This window comes from Fusarium fujikuroi, chromosome FFUJ_chr04, assembly GCF_900079805.1.
Source record: "Fusarium fujikuroi IMI 58289 draft genome, chromosome FFUJ_chr04".
Lineage (NCBI taxonomy): Eukaryota > Fungi > Ascomycota > Sordariomycetes > Hypocreales > Nectriaceae > Fusarium > Fusarium fujikuroi.
The window spans coordinates 1,502,078-1,524,236 of NC_036625.1; the positions used below are offsets into that span (position 1 = coordinate 1,502,078).

At 48.9% G+C, this 22,159-nt stretch overlaps 7 protein-coding genes; 2 read left to right on the forward strand and 5 right to left on the reverse strand.

Annotated features, from left to right (window-relative positions):
* Positions 1-216: 216 nt before the first annotated feature.
* On the reverse strand, positions 217-3,621 carry FFUJ_13462 (related to nonmuscle myosin-II heavy chain; the record flags this gene model as incomplete). XM_023576150.1 has 3 exons in its annotated part: positions 217-309; positions 369-3,401; positions 3,469-3,621. 3 exons carry the CDS (start codon positions 3,619-3,621, stop codon positions 217-219), a joined length of 3,279 nt encoding a protein of 1,092 aa, XP_023429345.1.
* A 5,174-nt stretch (positions 3,622-8,795) lies between these two features.
* On the reverse strand, positions 8,796-9,669 carry FFUJ_13463 (uncharacterized protein; the record flags this gene model as incomplete). XM_023576152.1 has 2 exons in its annotated part: positions 8,796-9,359; positions 9,415-9,669. 2 exons carry the CDS (start codon positions 9,667-9,669, stop codon positions 8,796-8,798), a joined length of 819 nt encoding a protein of 272 aa, XP_023429346.1.
* A 1,469-nt stretch (positions 9,670-11,138) lies between these two features.
* Positions 11,139-13,038, forward strand: FFUJ_13464 (probable C4-dicarboxylate transport protein mae1; the record flags this gene model as incomplete). XM_023576153.1 has 9 exons in its annotated part: positions 11,139-11,555; positions 11,610-11,649; positions 11,706-11,875; positions 11,925-11,932; positions 11,985-12,134; positions 12,189-12,447; positions 12,495-12,537; positions 12,587-12,816; positions 12,874-13,038. The coding sequence occupies 9 exons, from the start codon at positions 11,139-11,141 to the stop codon at positions 13,036-13,038; spliced, it is 1,482 nt and encodes a 493-aa protein (XP_023429613.1).
* Positions 13,039-13,546: 508 nt separating this feature from the next.
* FFUJ_13465 (related to Type 2C Protein Phosphatase) lies at positions 13,547-15,445 on the reverse strand (the record flags this gene model as incomplete). XM_023576154.1 has 3 exons in its annotated part: positions 13,547-13,655; positions 13,704-14,711; positions 14,781-15,445. 3 exons carry the CDS (start codon positions 15,443-15,445, stop codon positions 13,547-13,549), a joined length of 1,782 nt encoding a protein of 593 aa, XP_023429347.1.
* Positions 15,446-16,248: 803 nt separating this feature from the next.
* Positions 16,249-17,072, forward strand: FFUJ_13466 (uncharacterized protein; the record flags this gene model as incomplete). XM_023576155.1 has 3 exons in its annotated part: positions 16,249-16,383; positions 16,443-16,859; positions 16,911-17,072. 3 exons carry the CDS (start codon positions 16,249-16,251, stop codon positions 17,070-17,072), a joined length of 714 nt encoding a protein of 237 aa, XP_023429348.1.
* A 782-nt stretch (positions 17,073-17,854) lies between these two features.
* Positions 17,855-20,398, reverse strand: FFUJ_13467 (related to RNA-binding protein pumilio; the record flags this gene model as incomplete). XM_023576156.1 has 4 exons in its annotated part: positions 17,855-18,382; positions 18,433-20,010; positions 20,093-20,188; positions 20,291-20,398. The coding sequence occupies 4 exons, from the start codon at positions 20,396-20,398 to the stop codon at positions 17,855-17,857; spliced, it is 2,310 nt and encodes a 769-aa protein (XP_023429349.1).
* Positions 20,399-21,638: 1,240 nt separating this feature from the next.
* On the reverse strand, positions 21,639-22,111 carry FFUJ_13468 (related to RSM27 Mitochondrial ribosomal protein, small subunit; the record flags this gene model as incomplete). XM_023576157.1 has 4 exons in its annotated part: positions 21,639-21,661; positions 21,709-21,758; positions 21,818-22,023; positions 22,073-22,111. 4 exons carry the CDS (start codon positions 22,109-22,111, stop codon positions 21,639-21,641), a joined length of 318 nt encoding a protein of 105 aa, XP_023429350.1.
* Positions 22,112-22,159: the final 48 nt, after the last annotated feature.

Consider the following 22,159-nt stretch of genomic DNA (forward strand, 5'->3'; position numbering starts at 1 on the left):
CATGGATTCATCCAATTCACATTAACTCTGGAGACTCCTTGCAAGAGCAACTTGCATATTTTGCTCCCAGCCTAAGAAAAAAAACATGAACTGGTATCTAAAATCACCAAATCTAACTTGTTGCTGCTCATAGTATCAACTGCAATAAAGAAAGCCTCGGCAGTCAAGATCAACGACGGAGCTTAATATACAACCCCTAACATCTCAGCGGCCAACTCATTGAGGGTTCAGGGAAGCTCTGGCAGACCCCTGATCCCGCTTGAATTTAGCGAGCTCCTCCTCCAGCTGGCGTGCTCTAGCGCGTTCCTCCTGTTGATACTAGTTAGTAATTGCTTTATGCACAAGACAATCTGAAATACAAAACATACCTTGAGGCTCTCTTGGAACTTCTTCCTCTCTTCACGCATCGTGGCCCTGAACTGCTCACTCAGCATCGAGGCTCCTCTACCAACACCACCATTTGGTGGGATTGCCTTAAGTCGTTCGCCATCAAGATCCTCTTGTAGCTTGGTGATATGCTCACGGGCCTTCTCCATATCTGCCTCGAGGCGCTGACGAAGTGTCGTAATCTCTCCTTCAAGTGTCTTCTTTGCCAATTGGACATCTTGAAGCTTGTTCTCAAGCTCTATCTTTTCTCGCTCGGCACTGAGTGTCTCCCGTGTGACTTCCTCCAGCTCTTGAACAGTTCCAGCTAACTCATTCTTTAGCCTTGTGAGCTGGTTCTGGAGCTTCATCACCTCGCCACTAGTCTTGATAGCTGCGACATCAGCGGCCCTCTCTGCACGGGATCCATAGGCTCCGTCCAGTTCCGCTTGGGCAATTGTGAGCTCCGTCTTCATCTCTACGAGGTTCATGTTAAGAAGCTCAAGTTCATCCTCCTTATCTTTCAGCATCTTCTTTTTAGTTGCAAGCTCTTCCTTTTGGCCATCCACTCGTTGCTGCAAGGACCTGGCATTGTCCTCAGCCATTTGCTTTGATCGGTTCACTTCATCGAGCTGCGCGTTAAGAGCGTCGATCACTGAATCGACACCGGTCAACTGGTTGCGAGTATTGTTGCTTGAAGACTCGGCAGCCGACAACCTCTCTTCGAGTTGTTTGATGTCGGACTCAAGAGCTGCGATCTTGCTGTTTCGCTCCTCAAGTTGACCTTGAGCGGCCCCTGCAGCTCCCGCAGCTCCCGCCAAGTCTGCTTGAAGAAGTTCCATGTCAGACTCGAGACGAGTGACCCTTGCATTTCGTTCTTCAAGGCGAGCTTCGAGGTCATTTGTCTTCTCCAACTCGGCCTTCAGGGTAGCAATCGTCGCACTGTGCACCTCAACCTGGTCTCGTAGGGTATTGACTTCTTGAACCTCGGTGTGAAGAGTAGCAATCTTCGCGTCCCGCTCTTCGACCTGTGCATGAGCAGTATTGGCCTGCTCAAGCTCGGATTGGAGGGCTGCAATCCTTTTGTTTCGTTCCTCGATTTCACTTTGGGCCGTCTCCAGGTAGTCCAACTCTGCCTCAAGGGCAGTGATCTTGCTTTCACGATCCTCGATTTGAGACTGTGCGGCAGCTGCCGAAGCTGCCGCGTTAGCAAGGTCGGATTTGAGCTGGTCGAGATCCCTCTCAAGCTTGACGATCTTCTCGTCCCTTTCCTCGAGTTGAGCGTGAGCTGCACCCGCCGCACCGGCAGCACCAGCTAAGTCAGCCTGAAGACGTCTCACGTCTGCTTCCAACTCGGCAACCTTCCTGCTACTGCCCTCAGCCTCAGCCTTTGAGGGGCCAGCGTTGTGCGCGACACTACGGGCGCTTTCGAGTTCTTCAAGGGTCTCTGAGAGCATTGTCTGGGCAGTCATCGCATCTCTCTCAGCGCGGGCCAGTAGCACTTGTGTCTCATCCAGCTCCTCTTGTTTCCTTGCCAGCTCTTCATCCTTCTCGGCGTCTGATTTGTTATTGAGCTCGCGCTGCTGCTTAATCTGTCGCTTGAGCACAGACTTCTGATCCTTGAGTGTAGTGGCCTGAGAGTACAGCCACTGGACACGGTTGGAGAATCCGGGAAGACTGAAAGCCTCCTCGATATCGAATTCATCATCAGAAACTTCTTCATCCTCATAGCCTCTCTCCATGCGAGCCCTTCGACGCTCCTCTTTGTCCTTCTTAATCTTGGCGAAGCCTGTCTGCATCATGTTCCACAAGTTCATCAAGATCCTCTCAACCTGGTCACTGTCCTGCTTCTCTGGTGGCCCGGCCTGAGCTGCGTGAACGGCGCGTTCTAGCTCCGAGTCGGCAGCGCGTAATGCATCTTCAAGATAGTCAAGCTTCGTCTCAAAACTATCTTGTGGTGAATGAGGCACGGCCGGGTAACTCGGGTCTACTGTCAGGAGTAGATCTCGTACTTGCTGGTTTAGGGATTCAATGCGTTTCTCGAAAGCGCCGTCAGTCTTGGTAGTTTCACCAGAAGACTCTTCCTGTTCGACCTCGATGGCATTGAGACCCATCTCAAGGTAATCTAACTGGTTGTTGAGGAGCTCTCCTGGCTTCATTCCTGAAACTCCAAAGGGAGGATCATAATAGTCTTCGTTCTTGGAAGGATTGAAGCGAACAATCGCATCTCGTAAAGAGCCGTTCAAATTCTCGAGTCGAACCTCCATTTCCGTTATCGACTTGACTAGGGAATTGGCTTGGCCCTGTAGGTGTAGATTCTCATCCTTCATCTTCTCCATCTCATCTCTTAGCTGATTTTGTTCCCGGATGGGCGATTTGAGGGGTATCTCTATGGGTTGCTGACGGGGTTGACCTCTCGTTGAGACACCGTTGGCCTGGTCGTAATAGTCATCATCGTTGAAGTAGTGCTCGTTTCCGGCGCGATCCATACTATTACGTGTATAAGTATATAGGCTCTCCGGGCTGCCGGGCATGCCATTAAGTGGTTGAAGGGGAGGAGTGAGATCCTTCTTCTTATTCGAGGCCTTGTGAGTGAGTTGCAGAATACCGGCGGTATGTTCCAGTAGGCGTCTTTGGGGCTCCATAAGTCGCTTCTCGAGGTTGAAGAGCTCCGCCGCCAATTCTTCGCATTTCCGCTCGCTCGCCTGTCTTTCCGCCTCGGCTTCCTTTGCGCGAGCGTGATCACCGCTGTTACGACCCAGTAGGCTCCTTCGCTTCCCATCCAGTTTGCCGGGATTATAAAGTCTCGCCATCGAGATTGCAGCATCTCGGTATTTGGACTGGATGGTCAGGTTTTGCCGGGTTGACTCGACACGCTGGGATAAGGACTGGCTTTGCTTCTTGAGGTCGTCCACCTCTTCTTGCGACAGAATCGTATACTCTTTGCTATCAGAGAGGGCTGTTTCGGTTAAGAGATGTACCTGAATCGGGTCGCGGAGGTCGACAAGCGCTGAACTTTGTGGTCGATCAGGGTTCATCTGTACACAATAAAGGTTAGAAGCCGCAGGCCCATCAGCCTCCACAAGGGGTGGACAACAAGCATACCGGATTATACAATTGATTATCCTTTTCAAAGCCGTTTATTATATCGCTGCGGTAGCCCTCAACAAATATCTTTCCGCGTGGGCTTGGTGCTGGCGGTGACATCCTATTAGAGCCATACCCATATGGGCTGCCCTCTCGCGCGTATGCACTCATGGTTTCGATGGGCTTAGGATCGTCTTGTGTAGGTTATGAGGACATGAGGTAAAAGTCGGACTGAAGCAGTGCATAAAGATTTCAAAGCACCTCCATAGAGAACAGTGAAAAAGGTTGGCAAGTATCCAAAGTTTGGGCAAAAAAGTGGTTGACCGGGATCCGTGTCGTGCCGCTGGGTGAAGCTGAGCTGAGGCCCTGATCCAATCGATACGAACGGGCACCTTCGATACGGTCCGGGTGACTTCGCCACTTGCACAAAAGAGCTGTTATACCGGGTTATGCATGACCCGCTGTACTAGCCCTAGTCGGTCTTGGGGGCTTGATCGATGAGGAAGGCGGTCAACAGGGGAGGGGCTAGGCGGTGTGACTGTCAGGAATCGTTTGAAGTTAGCAATACCGTTGTAGTCTCATACAATCAAGAACTTACGAAGATGCCTGCCTCATCACAGCAACCTATGGCCCCGCCAGCCCGGTCCAAAGAAGAGATCTCAACCGCAAGCAAAAGTAAGGCCAAAGAAGAGATCAAGGTGCCATCAAGTCAGCCTACACCAAGTCAGTCTCTTCCCGCTCAACATCCAACAGCACAACAGAATGCATCCAAGAGAGCAACGCAAAGAGCTCCTCAGAATAACATACAGAATCCCGGCTCGAAGGCACGGTAGACCAGGGACCAGATAGAGTATCTCCTCAAGAGCTACGGCGCAAAGAGGGTAGTTAGGGAGCTAAAGAACGAGAAGACCCAGCTGCTAAAGACTATCCACGCCAAGATTAGCTATAAGCTTGCTAAGCGATATCCCCCAAACGTTTTTAACCAGACAAAGGTCAGTCATAAGCTCGGTAAACTGCTAAGAAATTAAAAGGCATTCCTTGCAATAATAAAGGAGACAAGCGGTGCAGGCTACAACCACAAGCTAGGCATCATCACCACAACCGACGATAACTGGGATCGGTAGGTAAAGAAGCATGGAATCGGGGCTGCCGCTATCAAGCAGAACAGGCTCCAGAAGATAGATCTATATCAGCAGGCATTCAATGGCATACAGGAAGTCAGACTTACGGCTCTCAAGGTCACTGACACTTCAGGCTTATTATCCCTCCATAACGACATAAAAGAGTCTCAAATAGACTCTCAAATAGACAAAGACCTAATGTTCCACAGTCAGCCATCTGCTCACAAAGCTACACAGCAGCACTTACCCAGTCGGCCGTCGCCTTCGCCCTTCCGTAAAGTCACAGCAACTCCTGCTCCATCATCATCTCAGACTTCTCAGTTAACTTCCTCACCGTCAGGTCATCCCTCACACCCAACAACTAGCAGCTCTAGAGACTCTCAGTCGCCACAGCGTATACAAAGACCTCACCGGCATATAGATCCACAGGCAGGGTCGATCGAGAAGGCAGTCTCCAAGCTGGTAACAAGTCAGAAGAAAAGTCAGAGACCTATCGGTACAGATAACACACAATCAGCAGTGCAGGATATACAGCAGAGGTTTCTAGAGAGAGCAGATAAAGGAGAAATAGAGACCTTCTTTAACTGGCTGCTTAAGGACAGCATACATACAGTCTTTTATAATAGTCTAAACGAGAGGATAAAAGAGAGACTTTTTTATTCGAAATCTGGATATATAGTGCTTAGGAGTCCGCAGATTAATCTAGAAATAACACAGGATAGTAAGTTTAACTCATAGAATAAGATACGCAAGTTTGTTTTCCCATAAGGGCTTTTATTCTATTAGAAATGCAGTATCTTAATCCTATTGTAAGGTTGAAGATATAAAGCTTTTAGTGTAGCTAATAAAATTAGTAGAGGGGTTAGAAATCCCCTACAGCCGGGTTATACAGCTTTAAGTGACTGACCCACTGACCCATAAAACTAGTCAAAAGCTGCATTTTTTCATCATATGCCACAAAAATGTATAAATAGCTTCAATTTTTTTAAAATTTTAAAAATAAGTCAATTATACCTAAATTAAAATATATAAAAAATTTAGAATTTTTCTAACTTCTATAGATAATTCAATTTAATTTAAAAGTAAATCCCCAATTTAGCTAATTCCTCCACTAATATGACTACTTTAGCGGCCGCCTGCTAGCATAGCTACCCCTCCACAGCCATGCCTCTAAATTAAGGTTATCATCAAACTGACCGGATATTAACCAAAAAGAGGTCTATTAGGAATTAAGCCAGGGGATTAGTCAATTATCAGGCACTTCTGACGATTTATATATTTTTAGATAGCCCTGAAGCTAGAGATAACGCTCCAGAAATTTAAAGTAAAACTAAAGTCAATTAAAGACTCAACACCATGGTAATAAAATCCCTCCCCAAAGGGGCTCATTTTGAGAGGTTCAACCTCAACCGACCTATTATGCAGGCTAGGAAAAACGTGATTTAGGGGTCAAAAGGCAGGGTTTTTCATGATTATCACAGCTTCTTCCTAGCAGCTTCATTTTTCACCCACTAACCTCCCTCAACATCACCTTTCAAGCCAGAAATGCCTCACTGCCTTCCATTCCTCATCACCAAGATGCTTCTCATGCTTCCTTTAGAGAATAGCATTATTATATTGCCTCATTTCTTCAATATACGCCAAATACTCTTCCCACTAATCTATCGCAATCTCATCTCTCAAAACCTCAAGGTCACTAGGGAGATTATCTCATGCCCAAGCAGTCATCAACTATAGGTATTCCTCTTATACCTTATTCAACACCGGCTTTTCTTCTAACGACTTCAGGAAATTCCACAGGCCTATACAGGCATATACAATCAGGATCTGTTTATATATATCATATTCAGGCGGCAAAGAACGCATTATTCGAAATTTCCTCTTAACCCAACCGAAGGTCAGCTCGACAATGATTCGCAGTCGTAAGTGGCGCAGGTTATACAGTTCTTCCTTATTTTGAGGTCCTTCCAGCAACACCTTCCAGTCATTAAGATAATATCTAATGCCAATATAGGGGACTAGAAGTCCTATACAGGCACCAAAGCCGGCATCCCCAACATAGAATCTATCGGCATACAATTTCAGGCTCTTCGACCAAGCATGCCGCAACAGGGAGGCGTCGTTGACTGATCCCTCGCAGCCGGCAAGGACATACAAGAAAGTCCCGTCAAGGCAGACGGCACAGAGGACATTCTAAGTTATCAGGGACTTTCTGTTATACCACTTCCTTTAACCTTCTTCAGGGACCCAAGCCGCTATATAAGTACCATCTACAGCACCAATACAACCAAAGAAATACTGACATTTAGGCTTGGTTATAGGCTCGTGACACACCTCTATTGGCTCCGGTTGGACAACAAATGTCCTGTGGATGTCGGCAAACGCTTCGAGACCTGTCGCCATTATCCAAGATACAGAGCTTTGAGAGACGCCAAAGTGATATGCCGCCGCCCGCTACATACAGCCCTGACCGATGACATACAGGAAGATCATCAGCTTCAGATATAAGCTTTGCCGGCTAAATCCCTTCATGCTTGTGTTTACACTGATCCAGTCAGCTAATTGATAGAATTAGACCTTCATAACCCAAAGCTCCTCCACAAATCTCCTCTCGTGGCCCGTCAGCAGCTTCTAACCGAATTCCTCTGCTGCAGCCGACCCGCCAGGGTTAACGATCTCTCGGCAATCAAAAACAGTAGGGAAATGCAGCCTTTTTTTATTCCCTTGCAATTCAAGGGTCTTTACAGCTAGCCCTATGATAAATAGGTCTTCTTCCTCACTGTATCCGTCATCCAAGCTAACAGCATCATCATCATCGCCGCGGTTAGAGGCATTATCAGGCATTTAGAGATCGTCACAGCCAGGGGTCAGCCTCGCAGCCTCATACAGATCAAACGAAACTGTACGCTTGTTTTCAACAAACGGCAAAACAAGCGGACGGCAGAAAAGCAGCCAAAAAGTCACCATTTCGGTTCCATTTATTGCTGACCTTTCCCTATCAGGTTTACGGCAAAACAGGTACATTGCATAAATGCTGACCGGATCGAAAATCCCTCATCCATACAATTCATCACCAAAACCGGCCAATTTGGGAATAGCCTACTGTTCAGATTTTACGGACCGTATCGAAGGTGCCCGTTCGTATCGATTGGATCAGGGCCTGAGCTCGTGATTAGATTGGATTGAATGCAACAAAGGGGCTTTGCGCCCAAGAGCCGCGGAGGCTGGAAACCCGCAGAAAATCGACAACAATTCAACAAAAGGTCACGGGTTATGACTTGAAAGAAAGATTACAAAAGTTGTGAGAAATGATGCCAATGCTGGGGACAGAAAAGGAGAGGTCGGGACTGACCATGAAGAAAAGGAGGCCCATCGAGAACCCAAAGAGTAAGGTAAGGTAACTTAATAAGTTATCGAGTGGGACCCTTGTGAAGACCTCCACTGAAAGTTGAATTACAGCAGTTGAGCTAGTGGTCTAGCCGAGTCAGGTTGGCAGATACGTACCGTACCTGCGTAGATCCCTTCCACACGTGCCAATGGACTTCAGTTTTCAGGGGTTTCGCGGCGGCTGGACACGCTGGGGCAAGGCACAGGAGGGGCGCACCCGCATTACTTAGGCATGGGTTTGGCAGCGCTAGGCTTTATAGAGCTCGCAGCTCTTTAACGATGCACCAGTAGGAATGAGCCTTTGTTTCGAGGGACTGTCATATTAGAGAGAAAAATAGATTAAAACTTTTGTTCTGTTTATACAATTGATCCGTGCATGAGGAAACAGGATGATCCTATAGAGTCTGAGCTGACGTGTCTAGAATCCTTTACTTAGACCCCAATGCTCCCTTCTGACCGTGGCATACCGTCACGTTGCGTGGCATTGATGGCTGTGCCCGATGATCCATGCAGATATGCTGACAGTTGCTGGTGGGATCGTGGCTGACAACGCCATGGACTAAAGTTGCTGTTAGCATTCTCCTTCGGCACACGGGAGTCTGTTAGTTTCGACAACTCAGATATGCATTCTATTTACAGAAAAGGATATCCCTGCTCTGGAGATCCCCTAGACACTCAAGTAATGTCATATGCTCACTGGGCTGACACATTCCCCAGGAGCCAAAGTATGCTCTTCAATATTGAAGTCCCCTATCCCGCAATTTTTCGGAAGCCATTGGCTATTGTCCAATTGTGACAAAGCATAATGCTAGATATTGCTAACGTACGTACCGACCACTAAAGCACCTCTCGGACTTGATCCATGATTTGCTGCCCCATCGTTCTCCGGCGCTCTGCCTGGCTCTCCGTTGAAGCCTGAGCTCCGGTTGCAACAGCTGTTGTCGAGTTCTCGTCCTCGAGTCGACGTCTAAGGCCTTCAAACTCGGCACTTCGTCTATGAGAGCTTAGTCCTACAACCCAGCCCGGCACTCGCCAGCGCACAAGGGCAGCCGGGAGAAGTCCTTCCCGCCACGAGTATCCAACAATCCATCCAGTGGCTGCACCCAGGACCGAGCCTGGCCATTGCAAGAGTGCGAGATGCAACGCAATGGCGTACTTGTAGGACTTATCCGAGAACGTGAGACCAACGAATGGTCGGTCGGTGGGAGGTGCCTCAGACGTGGCAACTCGATACTTGTACATGTGCGGAACCATGGCATGATACTGAGCTAGGATAGCAAAGATAATAGGAGTTGGTCCAGCCGGGACGTAGTTGAACCATCCAGCAGCGAGAGGCCGCAATACCATCGAGACAACAGGCGGTATGATGGAGGTGATGAAGAAAGTGACAGTCAGGAAGGACTGCAGAAGATGCTATCAGCAGTGTAAAAAAGAAGGTTTCATGAAAGTCACTCACAGCGAACTTGCGAGAACCCCACATTCTCTCAACGATGCGAAGGTTGTATAACGACATGGCAGCAAAAAGTAGCTCTGTGGAGTTGACATAGCATAGCTGGTAGGCCAAGATTCTCCAAAATTGCCGGTATCTCCATATGTGTGTGTCGATGAGAATGTAGAAGTAGTGCTTGACGTCAAGAACACTCGCGATGATAGAGCCAGCTACCAGGCTGACCACACCGAGCCGAGTGACGGGTGTATTGGTGAAAGACATGATGGTGAGGGGTTGTGTCGAGTTTCAACGTGACATACTATAAGAATAAGCCGAACTCTATCTCTCATGGGGAGGTGGTGTATTTCTATCAGATGTAGTTGAGATTTGATTAATTGCAATTGACGTTGAACCTTGGGCCTTAAATTTGGCTAGTGTTTCGACAAGAGTGAAGCTTAGTACCTTGTAGGTATATGAAGCTCTAGGAGCTACCTATGCCTGTACGCAAGGTGGCATTAACTAAGGTATCACGTGCAGCTCGGGTAATTATGGATCGCCCCGCATTGCCGTTGAATAGCCCGCTGACATCGATTTCTCATCCAATAACAGATGTTAGATGAAAGCAATTGGATATGGTTTTCAACTTGATAGGCTGATCTACAACAGCCAGCAGGGCTGGTGACCAAACAGCAATTGAGCACCAAATCGTTTTTGAAGCATGGATCCTCTAATCCTGGTTCTTATCGAAACTTCAACCCTCATCTCGACCGTATCTTCAAGACCTGGAGCTCTGTCAATGGAGGAGGTGCCTTGAAAGACAAAAGAAACAGTGAAACGTCCTACGGAAGCTTTTTCAATAGCCACGATAGACAAATCAGCATATTGTATATTGTATTTAGTTGAGATCGACCCGAATGATCAATTGCTGCCCGTAATCGTCGTCAACTACTATTCGATCAAGGCGGAAATGGGGAGCGATGCCGGAGGTGCCTCTCTACTGCTCACGTGATAATTCAAACCATAAGTACTAGGTAACTAAGGTGCGCGCTATTACTCTGTATCTTGATAGTGATCTCTCAGGGCCGATCACCTCTTCACGATGGAAAGTATTGGCTGTGTCGAGTAGATAATTAATCCATTCCTTGCTAAGATCAATACCCGATCAAATAGTAGTATCCCAGATCTTGATGTATGAGATGATTCATTTATTTACGCTTGTTTGAATGATCTTTAATTTATTCGTAAACAAGCCCTGTCTGGGCTCTCCCGTCTTTAGAGGAGCTTGTAAAACTGACTGTACTCATTCATCTTCATCCTTGATCAACCTCACTTCACCCTTACACCAAAAAACACACCCTCCACCAGCGGCTCACGCGGATACGAACAGAGACTCTATCTTGCCGACACAAACATCGAAACTTGTGCCGATCTGTCTTGGGCACAAGACTTTATCGCTCCCTCTCCCGATCTCCCGAAACCCGCAAAAACAGGGCATTAATCCCGATCACGCCCTCCACTATCCCGTCACTACCACTACCACTGCCACTACCACTCCCCTGACGTCCAATTCAATTCACTATGCCACTCGCCAACTTTGGGACACTGGTTCTCCACCATCTCGTCTTTGTCGCGCATTTGGTTTATTTTCATATTGCTTTTTCGCATATGGAACCTAGTGCCCTCGTGGCTCTCTATTGCGTCTCAAAGCTACTCGCCCGTCGCGCTGACGACATTGACGGCCCTCCTCCAGAATGGCCCCCGCCAGTGATCCAATGGTAGCCGGGGCCGAGCTGCAGCCTCCGTCTCCGTCTCCGGTCCCGCCATCCGGGTCGACGTCGGCCCTGGCTACGGGCTATGAGTCTCCGTCTGAAGAGAACCCACCCTTCTTCTCCGTCGTGGCCTCGGCTCCAGCTGCTCCAGGGACCGCCCATTCAAGACATCATGTCGTGCCGCGGCCGGCCTTATCTCAACGGCCATCATATATCACTGCTATACCCCCTGAGCATACCAACGGCCATGCCCGTCCAGGTCGATTACTCAACAATGAGTCCGCTCTCACTTCAAATAGCCTGAACCATGTCATCGCAACAGCTGAGAAGGGCCCTGGAAACCAAAAGGTTGGCATTCGAGACCGCATCGCCTGCTATCAATGGACATATTTCACTATGGTATGTCATCGTCTTGACTTACCGATGTCGCTGACCTCGCTAACCCTGTAATAGACCATGTCGACTGGAGGCATTGCAAATATTATTTACTCATGTAAATACACTAACTCTCATGTTGCGTCCCAGAAGCAAATAGTTAACTCTTGCTAGTGAAGTGGGAAGCATCTTGGCTGCGTGGCATTGGCCTCTTCTTCTTCTTTCTCAACATCGTCCTTTTTGCAATGAATTGTATTCTTATCTGTACAAGATTCCATCTGAGGCCTGGGAGTTTCGTAAACTCCTTCACAGACCAAGTTGAGTCGCTCTTCATATCAGCTTCAGTAGGGCTCCCTCCTCTTATGGCATGCTGTTAAAACTAACAACAACCAGTTGGTGTCGTAAGCAACAGACAACTATTATCGGAGTTCAAAAATATTCTGACAAACTCAGTATTGCTGTAATATTAATCAACACCTGCCAATACGGTATTCCGCACACCGGCATATGGCTAGTCCACACTATGGAGTGTGTCTTCTGGGTTTACGCTGCCCTGAGCGTCTCCCTCAGCGCATTTCTATATCTCATATTATGGTCTACTCTGTACGCTCAAGTTTATATGCTCTGCTGACCTGGCCGGCTGACTGTCATGACCAGAATCTTCCCCGTCCATACCATGACACCAACCTGGGTCTTCCCAGCGTACCCTCTGTTACTCAATGCCCCCTTTGCAGCAAACCTCATCGCGGCTGCAGATTCAGCTGGTCACAAACTATCAACCAACACTGTTGCAATGGCACTCGGGGCCACTGCTATTCAAGGAACCGGTTGTCTGATCGCTTTCATGATTTCGTCGGCCTTCATATACCGCCTCATGACGCAGAAGCTCCCTAGGGACATGCAGAGGCCCGGCATCGTGCGTACACACTCTCTCCTTTCTTTAACGTTGCTGACCCTTGCTAGTTCATGTCTATCGGTCCCTATGGCTTTACCGCTGCTGGCATAGGTACGTTTCGAATGCCTTGCAACATATGTATCATGTCTGACAACATCAGCTCAACTCGGCAGCCAAGCAGACTTGGTAATACCTCCAAACTTTCTTGACAACCCTCAGTTTGCCGCTATCATCAAAGTCATCAGCATTCTCGTCAGCCTCTGGCTCTGGGGACTTGCCATGTGGTTCTTCATTGTTTGCGTCGGCGCATTGTGGAAATACTCTCTTTCCGGCCATCATTTGCCGTTCCAGATGACGTGGTGGTCTTTTGTTTTCCCTAATACGGCTCTTGTATGTAACACTTTTCACCACACCACTTTCACTGTATGCTCAATTGGTGTCTTACAGGTTACCGCTACCAGTGTCATGGGTAAAATATTTGATAGCAATGGCCTGCATATATTTGCCTCTGTCATGACCGCTGCAATCATCATCGTCTGGGCTCTTATCTTCATCAGAATGTGCTGGAGTCTGAAATCGAGAAAACTTCTGTGGCCCAAGGATGGAAAATAGAGCATATCAGGCTGATTGCAGCATGTCACCGTTTCTTGGCCATTCCCTTCCGTCTCATCACAACAGTCTTATTGATTGAGATGTTAGTAGGTCTAGCATATCTAAGGTAACCAGGTCAGCATAAACCGGCGTGATTTCTTTAGCATAAGGGCAGTCATCTCAAATTATTTATTCAACTTTCGGACCTCGCTACTGCAATCCGTTTTAAGTACAATCCTCGATGCAAACATCCTGGCATGACCAAGTCAACGCAAAGAAGATGCCGTTTATTTCCCTGACAGGAACTCCAAAATCTTCGACAATACCGCTCATGAAACCGATCCTTGTCATTGCGCGCCTCTCATGAAAACAACAACAACAATAGAATGAACAAAGCAAATATATCTTGGTTCGCTCATGGGAATCTGCAAACGCCGCCAAACTCCATTAGTGATACCTCCGTACTAGCACATACAACCTCTCCTGCGGTCTCCAAGATGAATGACAATAAGTGAGAAGCATGGCGACCTTATAGCTTCGCCTTGACACCTTCTCCAGCTGTAGCCTCGAGATTGACAGTTACCTCGCCTGTCTTCTCCCCGTGGCCGAAGAAGATGACTTGAACAGTCAAATCATCACTGAGAATATTTAGTAATATGCTGCTTAACGCCAATGCCATAACTTACCGGTATCGTCGTGAGAAAGGCGAGGGCAGCGTGAGCAAAGCACAGACCTGCTCGTCGTTGTTGCCACCAAGGGCGTTTCGGACAAGGTGTGTAGCAACATTCTTATCCTTCACTGTGAACCGATCCTTAGCATCCGGGTCAATACCCCATTGCTGAACGCGGATGGGGGTCTTGTTGCCATCGGGTCCGGCGGTCTTGCTCTCCTCAACGGGTAATGGTGTTTTTGATGAGCCAAAGATCTTGTTCCATGCAGCATCAAACTGTGAATTGGTTCCAGACTGTCCCTGGGTCTCAATCCACTTGCCTACAAGGCCAACAACCTCTTCATTGGTGAGCATCTCCCAGAGGCCATCGGTTGCCAGGACAAGGAAATCGCCATTCTCAGGGTGGACCTTGGTAGTTGTAACGATAGGCTCGGCGGTGACATAGGGAGGAGTCTTTAAAAGAGGTGAAGGGCTGCGACCAAAGAAGTTCTCGCGCAACTTCCAGGCAACATCTCTGCTCCACTTGTAGACGGCGTCTCCAAAGGCACGACTGGGCTCTAATCCACCAAGAACACGGCCATTTCGGATGACGTGGTCCTCCCCAGGATGCTCCTTGCGCATGCGCTCAACCTCTTGAGGGTTGCTACCCGTCTGATCTTCTGACAGAGCAGTGGCTGTCCACTTTCCGTTCCCTGCTCTGCGACCAAGGACTGCGCGAGAGTCACCAGTGCATGCAACCCGTAGGAGGTTGCTGCGGCTGTCGTAGAATGATAGCAGGGCGCACGATCCTGATAGTGCGGGCTGTAGAATCTCGGCTGCGACGGTCTTGGAACCGCCCTTAAACACCTTCTCCACGCTCTTGTGGACGATCTCGTTATCCAGGTTGTTGAACCCAGTCTTGATGGCCAGATTTACTGCATCCTCAGAAGGAAGATCGCCGGAAGCCTTCTTATAAGTTTCGTTCAATTCGCGGGCGACGTAGTTAATCAGGCTTTCCCTCAAGGTTGCAGAAGTAGTCCATCCCCTGTGTCGTGTGAGTTAACACCCTCTTCTTAAACTGTGATACAAGCTCTATCACAAGATGAATACTTACGAATGGCCGTCGAAAACACCCCAAAACATCCAATCGCTGTTATCTGTCTCGACGGAAGATCTGCTTGGGACTTGGACAATCTTCTCGGCGTGATCGTCCTCGATTGGGTCGTTACTGGGCAGCTGTACCAGGTCGTAACGTGTGACGCCCTGTCCTCGGCTGACGGAAAAAGACTGTTCGAGGCGACGAAGCTTCTGCGTTGCTTGGTCGGGTGTCAACATTTCGACGATGCGACGCCCGTCGTCACTAGTTGCCTTGGAGATGGGCCCCTCGCCAACAATGGTGCCTTGTCTAAGTTCGTCGGCGCCCACTACGAGAACAGTCCGAGTTGGTAATACATCCGCTGTCTGAGTCGATGCGAGGCTAGTCCTAGGGCCTACAACCGAGCTAGGGGTATCAGAGCTGTTCAGAGAGTACCAGGCGCCGTATCCGACAACGATACTGGATACCAGCGCGACTGGCAGGCGACGAAAGTACATAGAGGACCTCAAGGGAATGGCACCTGCAGGGTTGCGGCGAGCGTTTCGAGCGTGTGCACTAGCCTTGGATCTTGCCTGGGCGAGAGTGAAGGACGAGACGGCAAAGCCACGACGAGGAGTGCGGGAGAGGGTGCGGACGGTCGAAGGTGAGGTCGTCCTTAAGGTTCTCACTGCGGCTCGATTCATCTGGACGACGGCGGGGGAGCTTAGGGCCAGCCTGGCAGAAGATTGAAGAATTAGCCTATGGCTATGAAGAAAAGGCAGAAATTGTTGATCTCTTAATATCAAAAAGGCAACTAAAATAACCGATGACAAAGTAGACAAAGTCAAGGGGTAACAGAAGAACGGTGATACCAGTACCTAGTGATGGATGATGAAGGTGGATGGAAGCTAGTAGTGGGTCTGCGCGCTATCTTATCGCGACCATTCCCCTGGGGTGAAGCTTGGTCTTGAGTGACTGCGAAGATCGGAGCTTGATATTCTTGAACGAATATTTAGTATTTGCATGATCTGACTTGTCTGCCTCGTCTTTGCACACACAGATACACAAAATCTGCCTAGACCTTCCACTGCGATTAATCCTGAGCCCTCCTCTCACACTCTCATAGTCACGTCTCACGTTTTTAGTCTAAACAGTCAGCCCCACGTGAGCCAGTGCGATAGCAGCCGACCTGAGCTTAACTCACCTCAGTGTATAAACCGACGTCTACCGAGGCTCTCGCTCTTCACTGCTGTTTCAGAGGCTCTGCGCTGGGTGACCCTAAGTCCCGAATAAGTCAAGCCTTGACCAAGGTTAGTAGTTAGTAGTCCTGTGAGCTTTACCAACCCCGGATTGTCCTCTCACATGTTAGTGAGAACCCTTGCACACTATCACTATCACTATAGTACCACTCTCTTGATGACATTGAACCCTCATATCTCAGCATCCGTGTTCATAACTCATTGAGTGCCTGCAGATACCAATATTCACCCAATCGAGACCTCCTCCAATGGATCAACAACAGGAGGCTTCATCAGCCCAAGGGTCACTCACTGGAGCTGACCGCATCAGAGCCCTGAAAGAAGAGACTGCTATCTTCACTGCATTTGACACATACCCGTGGACAAAGGATAAAAGCTTTATGGTAATATTATATCACATAATATCGTATGTCTATAACCCGGTCACTGACATGAATCCCAGTCTGGTCTCTACGCTATTCTTGGCCAACCAGGCCAGCAAAACCCTCAAGCATCTCTCGCAGATATGGCTATCCACGCTCGAATATTCTACTATGCTCAGCGCATTGGTGTCAGCATTGAATTCAGTGCCTACAAGGCGTGGCTTGCCAGTAATCCTGACTATCAGCCCCCAGATGTCCTGCCTGAGGAATATCGCCAGCGAGACGTAGCCAATGCTTCTCCAGTGCCGGTCCTAGACTGGCAGAAAGCTGCACCAAAGACAGATCTATACGTTGATCGAAAAACTGCTGCTGCTCAGTCTGGCTCACAAGATCAACCAAGTTACCCAATGGGATTTGCCGAAATGATCAAACTTATCCAAGAAGGCAAGCCTGTGCCTGGTATCCGCCAGATCCCAAACACTGTTGTCAGAGATCCTGTAGGTCCAAATCTGAGCGGCGGCAACGCGCCTACGCTAACCTTGATACAGGCTGTGAAGCCAGTTGGAGCGAGAGCTGTTCCCAGAAAGCCGTGGGAAAAGGATACCACAGTTGACATGCCTGCCCTCCCAGATCTACCAAAAGCACTCGACACAGAATTCCCCCCAGTACAAGACGATGGGCCTGTTTCTTCGGCAGCTGGGGCTTCTTAGTTTCCAGAACGCCATTTATCAATATCATATAGCATCAATGGCGTTGGGAGTAGCGTTCGCTGGCAAAAATACACTTGATTCTGACGCTGGGCGGAACAAAATCACCGAGGTACTATAGATGTGGCGACGTACTATCACAGCATATAGGAGAAGCATAAGTTATAAGATAATAAAAGCATCAATCGTTTATTAAAAGGTGTTTAATAACTACCGTGACGACCCGAGTGCTATAGGGAGACGCCGAAACCCAGCATCCGCACAGAAAAACAACATACAAATTCGTGAACTCTCCCTGACCTCTAAAGGCATCCTTTCGGATCACCATCACTCATACTCGCTAACTGACTGAAGAAGCGTGGCTCTAGTATCCCATCAGGCGTGTTACCGCTCACCCTTCGAGTAGCAGCCTATGAGCGGTGGGATAAGAGGGCCAGTCCTGCGAGGGCTGCTGTGGTGATTAGCATCTGCCATCTCCTCCATATTGCAAAATCGATAACCATAATGTGTCCAATGCACCCGAGCAGGCTGTAGCTAGCTGGGCGTAGGATGACGTGTGATCTGTAAATTACTTGCGTTGGGAGATGTTTCTTAAGAAAGGTCGACATATTCTGGTTTGCTACGTGATCTTGACGAGTGGAATGATTGGTGATTCAGATAGGGTTCCTTGACAAGGATGAAAAGAAGAATGAAAAGAAAATAAGGGAAGAATCGGGGAGGCTCTGCATTTCCAGCAGGCAGAGTCCTCGTCGATGCCAAAGATCGATGGGCAAGGGAGAAAGACTTCAGCGGTAACCATTGTTGTAGCGCGGCCCAGGTCCCATGCGTCCACCCATCCCAGGGCCAGCACCAGGACCAGGACGAGTTGCGACCGCGTGGTTGGTACAGAGCATACCAACTCGGGAGCCAAACTTGGAACCTCGCAGTGAAACCATGTGCTTTCTGATGTGGGCAGCAACGATTTCGCGATGCTGGGGAGAGGCATTGTTAAGAATCCACTGAATGAGATAGTTGCCGTATTGGTCACTTGCAATGTCAATCAGTGGGATGCGAGTACGGTCACGACGACCTTCACAGACTCGGTCCAGATAACGACCAAGGAATTCTGCACCTCCAATTTTGAGACACTTCTCGACGACCTTCGAAGCGAACTGATCGGTACTGTACTCAGCGGCGTAACGAATAACATGGTCAATAGCTCGACTGCGATCCGGGGGAGCACCGTGTTCACAAATATGCTGGATACACCAGTTGCCAAATTGCCCATGGGCGACGATATCAATGTTGGCAAGGACTTCTTCGATACAAGGGCGCTGTTGGTCCGAGTTAGCTTATAATTTTGACGATCAATGGGTTGACTTACCTTATCCTCTTCGAGGCAGTTTTCAAAAATATTCTGCACAACAAGACTACCAGTCTCTCCCAGGGCAACCTCATGCCACATGCCCCTCAGAGCGTCATTGACAAATTTCATGATCTGTGGGGGTGACTCTGTCCAACGCAGCTCAAAAAGCTTCTGCCAGACGTGGCAGGCATAACGGTGAATGACCGTCTCAGGGATTCGACGAAGAAGTTCGTGAACCATGATAGCCTTGAAGTTTTCAGGAACAGAGTCAAATGCCTTTTGAACGACGTGACATCCGAAGGGATCCATAGAAAGATTCAGCGTGTTGCCCCGAATGGCTTCCGCGATGTTGATGACTTGGTCAGGTGTCCCATGCTCAAAGCATCGCTGCACCAAAAAGTTGCCAAAGCGATTGATCATCAATGGATAGGCCTGGGCGACGATTGCGTCGACAATTTCGAACTTCTGGTCAGCGGTTCCGACCTTGAGCTTCTGCTGCAGGAAGATGGAAGCTTGTTGATCGTTGTTGCAGACTATCTTGTCAACAATATACTTCCAGTTGCAGTTCACGTTACGATCCAAAAGACGGCGATAATTCAGCGGCTCTGTCGGAGCGAGGTAGGTCTGGTCATCGGGCGCCAACACCTGTCTCGGGTTTAGCGTTCTGTGTGAGTACAACGCAGGCAAACCAACCTCATTCTTCCATCCAGAACCAGTGGTAAACTCGGAAGCGTGAGGTGAGAGAGGTGTCCCAGCAGGGTTGGGATACGGTGGATACACACCCATAGGACCCAACCCTTGGGGAGCATTCAACGGTGTGCCAGGTGCAGGACTTCCCATGTAGTCGGACTGATTCATGGGACTATTAAGTCCTCCTCCGTAGCCAGGTCCGAATGGTTGAGGTGAGTTGAAACGGCCCTCGAAGCGGTTTCCTCGACGCCCGTAGTTCGATCGCATCATCTCCGTATCTGGGGTCAGGCGTTCACTTCGGTATCCTTCCATCACGGGAAAGGGCGTTCCGGTAGGTTCAGAACAAGGTTGGCTGAAGACACGCCCTCCGAGCCATTTTCCTGGGGTTGGTTCAATGACTGGTGCCTGGACTGTGTTGGCAAAGATTGGCTGGTTGCCCCATATCTCTCGGGTACGATTGAATGTCGAAGCGGACATGGCGTCACTGGTGTCAGAGTGACTGTCGTCGGGAGGGCCCCAGGTATTCTCGCGAGGGGGATAGACTGGACCACGAGTTCCGAAAGGGGGCACTTCGGCTGTGGTTTTCACAACGCGTGTCTCGGCTAGTTCCTGATCAAGCTTCGAGATTTCGTTCTGTGCCTGGGCGAGCTGTAACTTCAAACGCATTACCTCTTCGCTCTCGCTACGAGCTTCATCCAAGGTGGCACTTGCAGGGCGCGTGGTAGGAGCTGTGCTTGGGAAAGCATCAGTAGCAGGAGTGACGGGGAGAGAGTTGCTCGAAGATGCATGATCAAATGCTCTCGCATACTGGTTGGTTTCGTCCCTGAGCTTGTTGGCATCGTTTTGCTGATTCAGGGCAGATTGCTGCTCAGAGAGCTTTGCAAGGAGTTTATCCACAGGGTACACCTGATCGGTGGTCGAGCTATCATGGCTGAGTTTCATCTTCTAACACGGTCAGCAACTTGCAAACTCGACATCTCGGACAGACGTTTTGTTTCACCTTTGGAAGGCCTTGGTTCGCCAACTTCGAAGTGGATAGAGCGGCGATGTTCTTCTTTGCAGGAATGCTCTTGCCGGCTTCCTTCTGCGTCCGTAGTTAGTAGGTGGTTACCGAACGTCGGCAAGAAGAGATGCCATCAAGGATGAACTTTATCAGAGAATGTTGATGCGGGAAAAGTCTACTTACCGAGCCCGGGGTAAGTGGCAAGGGATTTGAGTTTTCGGCGTGCACATTGGCAGCGAAGATGGGAACAGTCCGTTCAGGAGAGACCCCAGTAGACCCAGCTGAAGACATGATGTCGCGACAATTGGCCCGAGTCTCGGCGAAGTGGTTTTGGTGATGTAGCAGTCAGATAAGAATTGTAGACGACAGAGTGAGCTGTAGGGAACACACGATGAGATAGTGAACGAGTGTAGATGTGTCAAGTTTGTGGTCCAAGAAGGAGTTGATTGTGAAAGGAAGAGAGTGTAGAGGGGAGAGAGTGAAGAAGAGGAAGAAAAGGAAGAGAGGATGGTGGTGAAGGAAGGGGAGGTTATTCACTGACGCAGATTTTTCCACAGGGCCAAGTAGGAGGGAAGTGCGGATGAAAGAAGCGTAGAAGCGGCAGGTGCCAGCAGCCGACAGTTACAGCCTACCTAAACCACCACTGCTCCTTCCACTTTTATTGCAAGTGTCAGTCGCAGCGGGCACCCGACTGGCAGTGGAAGCAAATGGGGGTATATTATGGAAGACTATACTACTTTACGGTGACATGGCTCCCTGAATTCTCGAATTTGTTCGAGCATACAGGGAAGTCAGTGTTCCGAATCGTGTACCTGTGATTCAGTATCAAGAGACAGATCGATATATGCAGGACAGGCTCGGCAACACATGGCGCACATGCCGACCTAAGCTCCTAGCTTTGGACTCGTATCGAAGGTGCTCGGTATTCTAGCTGGAAGTTCTTGCTTCAGTTTGGAGTTAATGTCAATAGGATCTGAGTGAGGTAAGAGCGAAAGGAATAAACCAGATGTCAGTCCTTGACTGCACGCGACACAAGGTCAGAGAAAAGTCTTATGATCAAGCAGCTGTGGTATCAAAGAGCTCACCAGCAACCTTTGAAACAGTTTTTATTCAGCGGAGTTGGTGTGTGTCTGCAAATGCATTTGCTACTTCAGTGCAAATCATGTGTTCTTTAGCCGATGCGTCACTGTTAGGGTATTCAGGAGTCATGCGAAGAGCCTTCGAGTTGTTGGAGTATACCAATAGTGGAACAGCCCAATAGACTGAACATAAAGAGGCATAGCACAAAGAGCAGAAATTTCGAAACATGATTGATGTAATGGGTACTGATACAAATGATTATACATACTGTGATGGAAGGCCACTTGAGGATCTATTGGCTCCTACGGCCACCTCCATCCCTCGGCCAGGCTTTATGAGTCGTACAATTAGCGTCTGGATTGGCACATCGGTCAACACTCATGATCCATGGTAAGATGTCTCTTTGCCGCCCGGGCCAACATTGGAAATATCGTCGTCATTATTGTTTGATTTATCGCTTCTTGTGAGTGGGAGCTGCAGGGTGTTAGTACCTAGTTTTTCCCGGTATGCAATCTACATACCTGGAGGTCCCTTCTTCTTCTTGGGTGCACTCTTTCCGCGGAGCTTGAGCCTAGAGATCACGCCGTCAGCACTTGCACATATCCTTGAGGTTCCCAATATCTAGCTTACTCTTCAATATACTCGAAGCGATCCTCCTCACCCTCGTCCCAGGTAGCCAGTGTCGGTCCGAACTCTCGCTTGAGATCCTTGATCGTCGCTGTCTTCCGAGGATAGTAAGCCGCCATGGCCGGTCCTCTTAATCTCTGTCGTAGGACCTTGTTGCCCATGCGTACACCTTCGGGGTTGTATGAGGTCGCGAAGACCTGGCATTGCGCCTACGGAATATCATTAGATGGACCCAGATCATGTCATGGAGAAACTCACCTTTACCAAGTCCAGTATACGCGCTCGTGGGACACTCATCGTGGCGTCTTTGGTATCAATCGTTGCTCTTGTTAGCTTTTTTGAAGC